This window comes from Haliotis rufescens, unplaced genomic scaffold (assembly GCF_023055435.1).
Source record: "Haliotis rufescens isolate VD_foot unplaced genomic scaffold, xgHalRufe1.0.p SCAF_170, whole genome shotgun sequence".
Classification (NCBI taxonomy): Eukaryota; Metazoa; Mollusca; class Gastropoda; order Lepetellida; family Haliotidae; genus Haliotis; species Haliotis rufescens.
The window spans coordinates 175913-188880 of NW_025963858.1; the positions used below are offsets into that span (position 1 = coordinate 175913).

Below are 12968 nucleotides of genomic sequence, written 5' to 3' on the forward strand. Positions count from 1 at the left end.
AGTGACAGAAACATGTAACTTGTGGGCGTGTCCCAGGTCAACTCAGATCTATCATTATCAGTATCGAGATGTTACCTTCAATATACAATTAACTTCTCTTGATCATTCGTATTGTTAAACCGAAATATAATCTAAAGTTCATGTACCCTTAAACTTTTCTATGTTTCATTACAATAACTTACCCACAAACCATAAAATGTTAGAACCGGACGCCATCTTGTTTCCTAGCAGACGAGTCAATATTCATCACGTGACAAGTCAATATGATCATGTGACAAGTCAATACTGATCATGTGACAAGTCAATACTGATCATGTGATAAGTCAATGTTTGAGGTCAGTGTCAGTCACGTGATTTGGGGGTCAACATTGAAACGTATTTTTTTGTCACGTGGTACGGAATAACCAATGGAATAGCAAGATTCTTAATAGAGGCATAACCAGCTATAATGAACACATTCTTAATGAAAGATTATCTAGAAGTTCGCCTACAGTAATAGTTACCGTATTTATCATTATTGACACTGAGATATTCACCTGTGAAGCTGTTCTTCATGAATAATCAAGATATTCAGCTGTCAAGTTAATTGTCAGGATTATCTTCGTACCAATATCATGAACAGTTTAGTAAATCTTCATGAACACATCTATCATGAAAGGTATTATCTAGATGCCCACCTACAAGTATGTTGACCAGGCTAAATGGTAAACAGAGTGTCAGCTTGACGAACAACATGCTTTGTACAAGTGGCCAGGGCATGTTTATCAAAAGGTGCATCTGGCGTGTGGATATGCAATTCAAAGAGAAAAACCAGCTCTTGAAGAATGGCATACTTGTCCCAACATTACAGCGACAGAAATAGGCAATTTGTGGGCGTGTCCCAATGTTACAGTGACAGAAACATGTAACTTGTGGGCCTGTCCCAAGGTTACAGTGACAAAAACATGTAACTTGTGGGCGTGTCCCAATGTTACAGTGACAGAAACATGTAACTTGTGGGCGTGTCCCAATGTTACAGTGACAGAAACATGTAACTTGTGGGCGTGTCCCAATGTTACAGTGACAGAAACATGTAACTTGTGGGCGTGCCCCAAGGTTACAGTGACAAAAACGGAACTTGTGGGTGTGTCCCAATGTTACAGTGACAAAAACGTAACTTGTGGGCGTGTCCCAATGTTACAGTGACAGAAACAAAGTAGAAAAGTCTCCTCTCTTGGTGCGGCTGAAATGAATAGAGTCACAGCCTCATGGGATATACGGACATAAATACTAACGTACTAAAAGCATAAGTGACTCTCCGCCACACGACCCCAGGAACCTGCGAGGGGTAGGACCAGACCGAGGCAGCCTCACTTTGATTGTAGAGTGAGTATAAATTATTTGATTACGACACGTCTACAGCAGAACAGTCTCAAGTCACATGGCACTCTGCCCACGTCTCTTCTCAATACAATCAGTCCAGGCGTATCAAACGTGGCGACAGTGCCCCCTGGTGGTTGGTAGAATCATCACACTCCCTACTTTTTTTCATCGATTGTTTTTAACAAACGTATCCAGAATGTCCTCGGCCATTTTGAGGTTGTTGTGCGACACTCTCAAGGCCTCCACTGCTTTGAGGCGATCGTAGCCCCGGTCTACGAGTATGGTGACGTGCTCCTCATTTAAACTGCCCACAATCGTTCCATTGTTCTCCTTGTTTAGGTCCTGGTTCTCTCGCAGTCCCTCGCGCCGAGCGGGCAGGGGAATATCATTCACATCTCCACTGAAACAACACACACATCCAATACTAATTAACCATACTTGATGGTTCCAGCTGTCACAGTAGTGTAGAATAGTGGGCAGATCGATCTCATTAACTCATAGAAACAACATCAAAATACTATCATACATTCATATTTTCCCAACAAACACATGTAATTATTTTTGATTTTGTATTTATTTTGTGCCAGATGTATGCTCATCTTTTTGTATCGTAACCATGCATATTTATGCACATGTCTTCAAGTTTGCACGTACATCTTGAACTATCACCCAACCTACATTCCATATCAGTAAAAGAGCTGGAATGCAGGGGGATTACAGGATCCTTCCCCTTCAATGACTCGATATACACTCCCCATCAATGATTCCATATACCCTACCCCTCAATGACTCGATATTCCCTCCCCATCAATGACTTGATAAACCCTCCCCCCTCAATGATTCCATATACCCTCCCCTCAATGATTCCATATACCCTCCCCCTCATTGATTCTATATTTCCTACCCCTTAATGACTCCATATACCCCCCCCCCCCCCCCCCCGTCAATGATTCCATATACCCTCTCCCCCTCAATGATTCTATAGTCCCTCCCCTTGTGAAAGGTGGAGGTGTTTGTCCGTGGGGTGAAGGAGTGTAATAGTGGGGTGGAGGTGTGGGCCTGTGGGGTGAAGGTGTGTCATTGTGGGGTGGAGGTGTATGGGGTGGAGGTCTGTGGGATGGAGGTGTGGGATGGAGGTGTGGGTCTGTGGGATGGAGGTGTGGGTTTGTGGGATGGAGGTGTTGACCTGTGGGATGGAGGTGTGGGATGGAGGTGTTGACCTGTGGGATGGAGGTGTGGGATGGAGGTGTTGACCTGTGGGATGGAGGTGTGGGATGGAGGTGTGGGATGGAGGTGTTGGATGGAGGTGTGGGATGGAGGTGTGGGTCTGTGGGATGGAGGTGTGGGATGGAGGTGTGGGCCTGTGAGGTGGAGGCGTTGGTATACGGGGGAGGTGTGTGACTGTGGGGGAGGTGTGTGACTGTGGGGGAGGTGTGTAACTGTGGGGGAGGTGTGTGACTGTGGGGGAGGTGTGTGACTGTTGGGGAGGTGTGTGACTGTTGGGGAGGTGTGTAACTGTGGGGGAGGTGTGTGACTGTGGTGGAGGTGTGTGACTGTTGGGGAGGTGTGTAACTGTGGGGGAGGTGTATGACTGTGGGGGAGGTGTATGACTGTGGGGGAGGTGTGTAACTGTGGGGGAGGTGTGTGACTGTGGTGCTGGTGTGTGACTGTTGGGGAGGTGTGTAACTGTGGGGGAGGTGTGTGACTGTGGGGTTGAGAGGCTCAGGTTTGCTGTACTTACTGTGACTGAACAGGAGCTGGCTGTTTGGCCCTGGGCATATGGGCAGGTGGGCAGGCATATTCACTTGGAAGTCGATGTAACTGGGGGGGAGCGTTTCCTGTCACGGAGAAAATAGTTCCTGTAAAATGTGAGTGAAGCATGAGGAAAGCATTAGGCAAAGCATGCTGGGTAAGCAAATAAGGGCAAGCACAGGCATGCAACTTAAAAACAGCAGAGTCAAGCATGACAAAAATTCAACATAAAAAACAAAATATGGGAACAAAGTGTTTGTTCACATGAATGCTTTGCATGAAAGATCAAGTCAAACATGTTATATATGTGCCAAAGTAATATATTTCTACCTCAACAAGTGCATCACGTCTCAAGAAAGTCGAGAGAACATTGCATACAACTATTCAGGGATATGTTAAGTGCATCGTAAAACCTTCCAGAATTGTTTTGTTGAGGAATTGGTGAGAATTAGAGCCCTAAGTTCTTGTGATTGTGCAGCCTAGTGTTAATGTCAACATCCATGCAGAGGTGTTTACTCATTCAGCCATCCGGGAAGATCCCGTAGAATCCCGGGTAGAATAGGTCTTCAGCAACCCATGCTTGCCTTAAAGGGCGACTATGCTTGTCGTAAGAGGCGACTAACGGGATCGGGTGATCAGGGTTGCTGACTTGGTTGATGCATGTCATCGTATCCCATTCGTGTGGATCAATTTTCATGATGTCAATCACTGGAATGTCTGGTCCTGGCAAGATTATTTACAGACTACCGTCATATAGCTGGAATATTGCTGACTGCGGCGTTAAACAACAAACACACAAAACAAACAAAACTCATTCAGCAGATAATGAGAGTGAGTGAGTGAGTGATGACTGCATTACTCCAGCTCTATCCCTATGGCAGGCTGTGAGTAATGGACCAGACAAACCAGTGACTGAAAGGATGTCAGTAAATCCCCACCATCAGGGTACACAGACACACCATCAACCCTGTCACAGAGAACTCATCCCAGACTGTAGGTGATGGGTCACTAACTCTACGCAACTGCATGGTACTCAAGATGAGTGAGTGAGTGAGTGAGTGAGTGAGTGAGTGAGTGAGTGACCCTGTCACAGAGAACTCATCCCAGACTGTAGGTGATGGGTCAGTAACTCTACTCTACTGCATGGTACTCAAGATGAGTGAGTGAGTGAGTGAGTGAGTGAGTGAGTGAGTGAGTGAGTGACCCTGTCACAGAGAACTCATCCCAGACTGTAGGTGATGGGTCAGTAACTCTACTCTACTGCATGGTACTCAAGATGAGTGAGTGAGTGAGTGAGTGACCCTGTCACAGAGAACTCATCCCAGACTGTAGGTGATGGGTCAGTAACTCTACTCTACTGCATGGTACTCAAGATGAGTGAGTGAGTGAGTGAGTGAGTGAGTGAGTGAGTGACCCTGTCACAGAGAACTCATCCCAGACTGTAGGTGATGGGTCAGTAACTCTACTCTACTGCATGGTACTCAAGATGAGTGAGTGAGTGAGTGAGTGAGTGAGTGAGTGAGTGAGTGAGTGAGTGAGTGAGTGAGTGAGTGAGTGAGTGAGTGAGTGAGTGAGTGACCCTGTCACAGAGAACTCATCCCAGACTGTAGGTGATGGGTCAGTAACTCTACTCTACTGCATGGTACTCAAGATGAGTGAGTGAGTGAGTGAGTGAGTGAGTGAGTGAGTGACCCTGTCACAGAGAACTCATCCCAGACTGTAGGTGATGGGTCAGTAACTCTACTCTACTGCATGGTACTCAAGATGAGTGAGTGAGTGAGTGAGTGAGTGAGTGAGTGAGTGAGTGAGTGACCCTGTCACAGAGAACTCATCCCAGACTGTAGGTGATGGGTCAGTAACTCTACTCTACTGCATGGTACTCAAGATGAGTGAGTGAGTGAGTGAGTGAGTGAGTGACCCTGTCACAGAGAACTCATCCCAGACTGTAGGTGATGGGTCACTAACTCTACTCTACTGCATGGTACTCAAGATGAGTGAGTGAGTGAGTGAGTTTGGTTTTAAGCTGCTTTTAGCAATATTCCAGCAATATCACAGCAGGGGACACCAGAAATGGGCTTCACACATTGTACCTATGTCGGGAATCGAACCCGGGTCTTCAGCGTGACGAGCGAACACTTTAACCACTAGGCTACCCGACCACCCTGGTACTCAAGATGAGTGAAGGACCCAACTGGTAATTGTTGTTTATAACCATCCCAATATTTAATTATATACTTTATAACTGTGTGGTTTAAATGGTATTGTCTTTAAAAAACAACAACATAAATACAAAATAGTACACAGGGTGGAAATTAACGCTCACCAATAGGCCCGAGGCCAGTAGAAAATACCTCGGGCTAATATAATCATACTTCTACTTGGCTATAGGCCCTGTTTTTTTAACAAATGCTGTTAATTATCGCCTCTCGATTCTGGCATAATCTTTCAAGTCTTAAAAGATTGAGTTAAAAGATTAGTTAATAAATATGGCAAATACTTGCCCGTTTTCACCATGTGTAAACTTTGATGGACACCTGTACCGAACTTAAACTTGCTGACCTGCTGTCTGCTGTATAGGTAACCTATACCTAACAAGTATGCTACAAGACGTGCTACTCCATGTATAACTCTAATGTCATATACTGAACTGAATAAAAAATATTTAAAAAAAAGAAAAAAAAGAAAAAGAAAAAAAAGATTTAAATTTAAGAGTCTGCTTAATTTTTAAGGACTAGTAACAATTCCGAAAGGCCTGTGTTTTTCGAGTTAATTTCCATCACTGGCACGGCACAAGACAGAAGACAACTGATCGTGACAGTGTGACCACATGACTGTGAGACAGTGTGACAGTGAGACTGACCAAGACTTCAGCGTCACAAGCAGAGACATAAGGGTCAACACATGAAGCTTCAGGATATTTTCTGAGTATGACATATCTCACATGGGATAATATCTCACCGTATTCAAGTTACCAAGACAACAGACAAGTATTTTATTGAAATGGCGATAGGAGTTCTATAAGCATGCACGTCAAGCCCATGGTGACTCCAGGCCATATTAGGTGCCCACTACCCTATGCCTGTGGTAATACTGCTGATTCAGCACCTATCTCTCCATAGGGGACACAGCTGATGAGTGAATGTATGATGAGTAAATGTATGCTTGTGGTAATACTGCTGATTCAGCACCTATCTCTCCATAGGGGACACAGCTGATGAGTGAATGTATGATGACTGAATGTATGCTTGTGGTAATACTGCTGATTCAGCTCCTATCTCTCCATAGGGGACACAGCTGATGAGTGAATGTATGATGAGTAAATGTATGCTTGTGGTAATACTGCTGATTCAGCACCTATCTCTCCATAGGGGACACAGCTGATGAGTGAATGTATGATGAGTGAATGTATGATGACTGAATGTATGATGAGTGAATGTATGATGAGTAAATGTATGCTTGTGGTAATACTGCTGATTCAGCACCTATCTCTCCATAGGGGACACAGCTGATGAGTGAATGTATGATGACTGAATGTATGATGAGTGAATGTATGATGAGTGAATGTATGATGACTGAATGTATGATGAGTGAATGTATGATGACTGAATGTATGCTTGTGGTAATACTGCTGATTCAGCACCTATCTCTCCATAGGGGACACATCTGATGAGTGAATGTATGCTTGCACACATCTCACATATGGCATATACCACACAGACATCCTTGGAGTAGCATAATATTTGTATTACTAAGTAGTGTAAGTATCACACACAGACATCCCTGGAGTGGTATAATACTTGTATTACACAGCAGTGCATATGACATCACACAAACATCCTCGGAGCGGTATAATAACGCAGTGTATATAGACAATACAGACAAGATGCAGAAGGTGGTTATCTGTAGCAATATGTAGCATTTAGTCTCCAGTAGTTAAGCACAGCAGACCACTGCTCTCATAGATCTTATACGGTTTAGACACAATAATGCATACTGCAGACAGAACAAGAGATCAATATAGAAGTGGCGAAGGGAACAAAGCAAATAGCTGCCACAGGAAAAAGCTCATATAATGAGATCACTGCCTAAGGCATAACTTTTGCAGAGTCTCAAAACCTAGCTTACATAGCCTCCACTTCCCGTCTTGACCCCTCCCTGTTATTGTCTGGTAACTACACAGTGATTAATGGCTTTCCTGCTTGGGTATATCTGCCCCTAACATTGCCTATTGCCACTGAATTCCCCAACCCCTTGTGTAAGGATGCTGGTATGCTGATGCCGTACCTCCCTCAGGTGACGGCGGGTGTTTGGAGATGCCCTCCGACGTGGGGGAGGTGTTGATGAGGGGGTGCACGCCAGGCAGGGGTTTGTCGTAGTGCGAGTCCGGCTCCGTGTCAACGGTCTTCACAGTGTGGCCGGGGATGTCGTACCTTAGCTCCGCATAGGACACTCCTGAAACACAGGCTACATCTTAGACACTGCCACCCTTCCCTCTAAACACTTACTACACCTGCACCCAGAAGCCGAACTTGAGTTAACATTCCGCTGCTACACAGTGGGATCCTCTGGAGCCACAAGGGGTTGAGTTTAGGGGTTAGAGGTTCGTGGACACCATGTGAGGAGATATTCTCAAGCTAAACATTAGTGTGATGTTACTTTCTGTACACTGACTTTTACCAGACACAAGACATAAACTAGGCTCTCCACAAGGGAACGTTCCCATCTAATGTGCGAGAGTGGGGTGTATGAGAGGGTGGAATATGAGAGTGGGGCGTTGGAGCGAGTGGAATATGAGAGAGTGGGGCGTGGGAGAGAGTGGGTGAGTGAGTGAGTGGGTAAGTGAGTGAGTGGTAGCTAGCAGCAGCCAAGTGTTCAGGTGTGTGTGAGGACAGCTGTATCTAACCTTGGTCCTTCTCTGCGGGCGTCACGTTGATGACCGTCCTCTGGGGTACTGTCGGCCGCTGGAGGCGTGGCGTGTCTTCGTCGTCTGCTGGCGGGGTGGGTGGAAGCTGACGTCTGTCAACACAACACAACACAACACATCTCGTCACTCAGCAAACACAGAAAACCTCACACATAATGGAGAAACTTTCGAATACTGACAGTAGTGCTTAATGTTTGTTTGTGTGCTCTCAGCCATGAACACTGGGCCAGACAAACCAGTGATTAACACAAAGACTAACATCCCATGTAGTCAGAGTATGACACAGCAAGTCTGTTTGTCTGTTGCTTAATGCCACACTCAGCGCTATTCAAGCAATGTGACGGCAGTCTGAAATATTTGTTTGTTTGTGTGTTTGTTTGTTTGTTGTTTAACGCCGCACTCAGCAGTATTCCAGCTATATGACGGCGCCTGTAAAAAAATCGAGTCTGGACCAGACAATCCAGTGATGGACATCATGAGCATCGATCTAAGCAATTGGGATCACTCACTCACTCACTCACTCACTCACTCACTCACTCACTCACTCACTCACTCGGTACACCAGTGTTGGGTACCTGCGACATAATAACGCTTCGTTCAGTTTAGCAACTGTTTGATGCGTCCATATAATCACCATGGCTGGGCGGGTGCGCTTCGCGAGACGAGTATGAACGTTATCAGCCAGGCGAACCAGAGCAGGGTCCCTTTTCACAAAGCGATCGTAGGGCTACGACTACCGTAACTCCTATACCTTAACATAGACTTACGACCGTCTTAGGTCTACGATCTCTTTGTGAAACGGGCCCGCAATGCAGACTGGACGCCAATCCGACACGAAACACATGTACGGATTCGGACCTCTTCTGATCACATAGCCAACCAACATAATACTAAGTTTTAATTAGCCAAGTCATTCATTATGCGATGCATACATATATATTTGGTAATTCCCTGAAGGTATCCCTAACCAGTAAACAGGCAAATAACATTGTCTAACGTGGAGCTGATCAGGATGATATATTAAATTTGTACTTTCATTGATTGAAATGTATTTATTTCGATTCAGGTTTAAACACGTTGCAAAGCACAGATCCGGATGACAGACACAGCGGTTTTCTGGAGCGTTTCGATATAGAGTTCACGCCCTTGTCAAGCTGAATGACTGTAAGAATGAACATGGATACTTCCCTGGATGCGAAAGTAAACACAGAAGTGCTTATCCACTGAAGTTTTCTTATTTACTCACCAACTTGTTGAATGCCAATAAAACAGTTTTGTCTTACTCTATTTTGTATATTTTTATTTTTAGTTCTTGATTTTTTTGTTCATCATAAGTAAGAGCTTGTGTTTGAGTAATGAATACGCCCGTAATTCTTTCTCGTGAAAGCTTAACACCAAACGCAAATCAGTTTGAATATATGTATTTTGATATGATGATAATGATCGCACAACACAGCCAGATGTTATGTTATTACCTATATGACTTATATATGAAATACATGAGCGAAAAAAACTGATTGTCATAGTATAGTCAAGCAGTGTGAAGACTGATACCATGTAGTGCAGGTAAAATATTATTTGAATGCCTTCACACGGGCACTGACGAAGATTGTACAGGGTTATACTATACCTTTGTTTAAGCTGCGCCCTTAAGACGAAACGACTGCATTAGCATGCCGAAGCTGTTGTTGTTGTCGTGGTTGTGATTGACTGCCAGACATGAGGCCGGATGACTCGGGGCACATGCGGTTGTATGTTTGGTTATGCCTGAAATTGTCTGCCCTTTGACTGCTTGGCTTGGAGTGAGTTGCCCCTTTCGGCCTTGCTCGGGGGGTGGGGAAAGGTGGTCGGTGGAGCAGCGCATACTGCGTACCAAATTAGTTGACAACGTTGCGGAAGTAGTTCCTGGATGAATACTACACATTGTATAATACTTGAAGTTTTGTAAATACGCAACAAAAGCCTAAACCACAAAGACAGACGCGACGGATAAAATGGAAAACCAAAAGAACAAAGCTTTTCGTTGATTATGAATAATATTTCTGGAATATTGTATGTTATATTTATATAAATTCTACCATTTCTCAGCGCACTATTTAAACTTTAAATTAAAAATTCCTTTTACTATAAGTTATAACCAATGATGGATGCATGTCGATGAATCTCATATGCACGACAGTTCATTTGGTAAAGCTTGGATGGTGTCGTCCGCTGTCCGTTGTCCGTCGTCTGTACGTCAACAATTGATTCCATCGACTTCTTCCTCTGAACCACTTATTGGAAATAAACGAAATGTGACTGAAAGCATAACATGGCGGGAATTAAAAAATTACAAATGGAGGGGCTGACACTATCCCCCCCACCACCACACACAGGGGGGCTGAGGGGCAGGGCCACATAGGGGTATTTGGATATATTGATTTTAGGGACTTCTTCTCTAGAACTAAGAGATAGATATCAACCATATATTGTTGGAAGCATACTCCGATGGGGAGAATTCAAATTGTACAGTGGTTGATCGCCTCGGCGCCCCCCCCCCCCCCTGCCACCCCGATCCCTCCCTCCCTTTACAATGGTGTAGGAGTAATGGCCCATACACCAAGTACGGATCGAGTGATCAGATGAACTGAATGACCCTTCTCAAAAACAATTTCTTAAAACATCAATAGTCTTTACATATACGTCTCTTCACGCACATCTTGATAGCACAGAGGGAACGTTGCTGCGCTGACGATGACAAGGTTTCACGTTCCAAACGCATAGGAGTTGATAATCATTTTTTCACGTGCAAACCTTATAGAATAAAGTTCACTTCAAACACCCCGTGAGAGGAAAGTGTGACAATGTGTCAATGAGGTTTGTACCGCCCATCAATCACATTGTTGTAATGATGCTTGGCTGAAATGGCAGTACTATTGCGTAGTCCTGTATAGATTTCTGGAGCAAGATGGCTTTACTATTGGTGTAAAAAAGGTATTATAAATACCACAGGATTGGATATGGCTCATATCTACCATTTAGGTTTGTTTCGTGCCGTGCCGGCTGGGCTGGGCTGGGCTGGGCTGGGCTGGGCTTCAAGTTTGTATTAACAATATGTGCCGTGAAAACAGCTGGCCAGGTCAATAGGAAAGAACCAACTAATGCGGCAGAAAAATAGTTGAAACATAGATATCTGAAATATAGCTAAAGTTTAATACTGTGGCTCCAAGTCTGATCCAAAGTATGAGGTGTAGCAGCCAACGAATGTTCATTGCCTTTAACGTTCTCTGATCATGTCTTACTTAAGTTTAACGCCACCGTAAAACATTCATTCAGCAACGCATGTATATATTTACAAAAGATAATTACAAGCAAGGAATCGAACTCCCCATCACAGTTTCAAATAGCGCGACTCGCTGCCGTATGCGCAAAACACATCTCTGTCAATGGGTGTGTCAGTTTCCCTGTCATACCTTCACATTTTGGGAGGTACGCGAAAGGAATCAGGCATGCACGTGTTCATTTGGTTATGCGCGGGAGTATACAAATTGTGGTTCCAGGACAATATGTTTCCAGAGTATATTTGTTTGCCAAAATAATCTAATAATTGACAAGAAGTGCAATTAATATGTCTATATTATAAAGGTGTGAATGTAAGGGGGAAATGTTAGGTCTGACCAGCTTATTAGTAGGTAATTGCCTTGCAGTCAAGTCAACAACAAATATAATTGCTTTTATTTCTTAATAGTCCAGGCCCTTAAGGGGATAGCTCGCGTTGTGTCTACAAGCACCAAATTTCGCACAGGTGTAGACCAGAACATACTAAATTCACCTTTGGAGGGCAAATAGCATTGAACATGATACAAAACATCACCAGCATGGGCATCTGCAGCTGGTGCAATAGATTTACCCTTCAACTGGAAGTTATCATTAGACTTTGCCCAGCTTTTTAGATGTGCATCTACGGTGTCAGTTGCCACCTTCCGTATATTGGTCTGGTCATCTCCATCACAGATAATGCAGCATTTAACATTACTGCCTTTTCCATAGGATGCCCCCGCTGATCTGAATTTTTGGGGTGGACTCTGTGTTCATGTTTTTGACGCAGCCTCTTCTTACGAGAACTACTACAGTAGCTCCTACATGATTTTTGATACTTAGCATTATAGGATCTGAGTGTTGCAACAATACCTGATCCATTTTTTACTTGGTCAAAGAAGACTGAAATATCCAACTGAACGGCATTGATTTCCTTAAAGTCAGTCAGGTTTCTGCCAAGAGTGCAAAGTCCTTCTGCCTTTGGTGTTTGCAACTCTTCACTTTTATCTGACTGGCAAACACAGCAAAGTCCCCTACAGAGATGGAAATATAGGAATACATTCACTGGACAAGTAGCCATATACGACACCTACGTGTGATTAATGCACAATTAGTCATGACCACCTATATCAGCGTTTCTTGAAGAAGTAAAAATACATGCAAGGAACAATTCATGTGACCTTTATGTGTTCAGTAATATAAACCATCAACCACCAGCAGTGCATTATACTCATTTGCAGACCAGAAAATAACATTATTATGTGACATCCAAATTAAACCTGAACCTTAAGTATGCCCCTGGAAAACCTCTGGACAAAGCGTATTTTGTATGTCAACACAAAGCTCAAAAACCTATGAAAAGAGCCTTCATTCATGATTCTATGACTTTTGGTTATTTAAATAGGACAGGATCCAATAGGGATTGGCGGCCATCATGGATTTTACTAATATGGCGGCCCCATTGATCACCGGCTTTGGCGCCCTCCAAAAATGAAGTTCTGGTCTACACCTGTCTACACCTACAGATGTCCTGGTTCCCTAACCCTAAGTCTGTTAAAGGGGAGCCCTACCGATGTCCTGGTTACCTTACCCTAAGACTGTTAAAGGGGAGCCTTACCCTTATCCTGATTCC

General features: G+C 44.0%; 1 protein-coding gene across 1 annotated transcript; it reads right to left on the reverse strand.

The window, feature by feature from the left end:
• Positions 1-298: 298 nt before the first annotated feature.
• Positions 299-9701, reverse strand: LOC125381399 (the record flags this gene model as incomplete). The annotated part of the gene is made up of 5 exons (XM_048397900.1): positions 299-1762; positions 3104-3221; positions 7399-7566; positions 8018-8130; positions 9669-9701. Coding segments are annotated over 5 exons (667 nt in total), but the record flags the coding sequence as incomplete, so codon positions are not given.
• Between the last annotated feature and the right edge of the window lie 3267 nt (positions 9702-12968).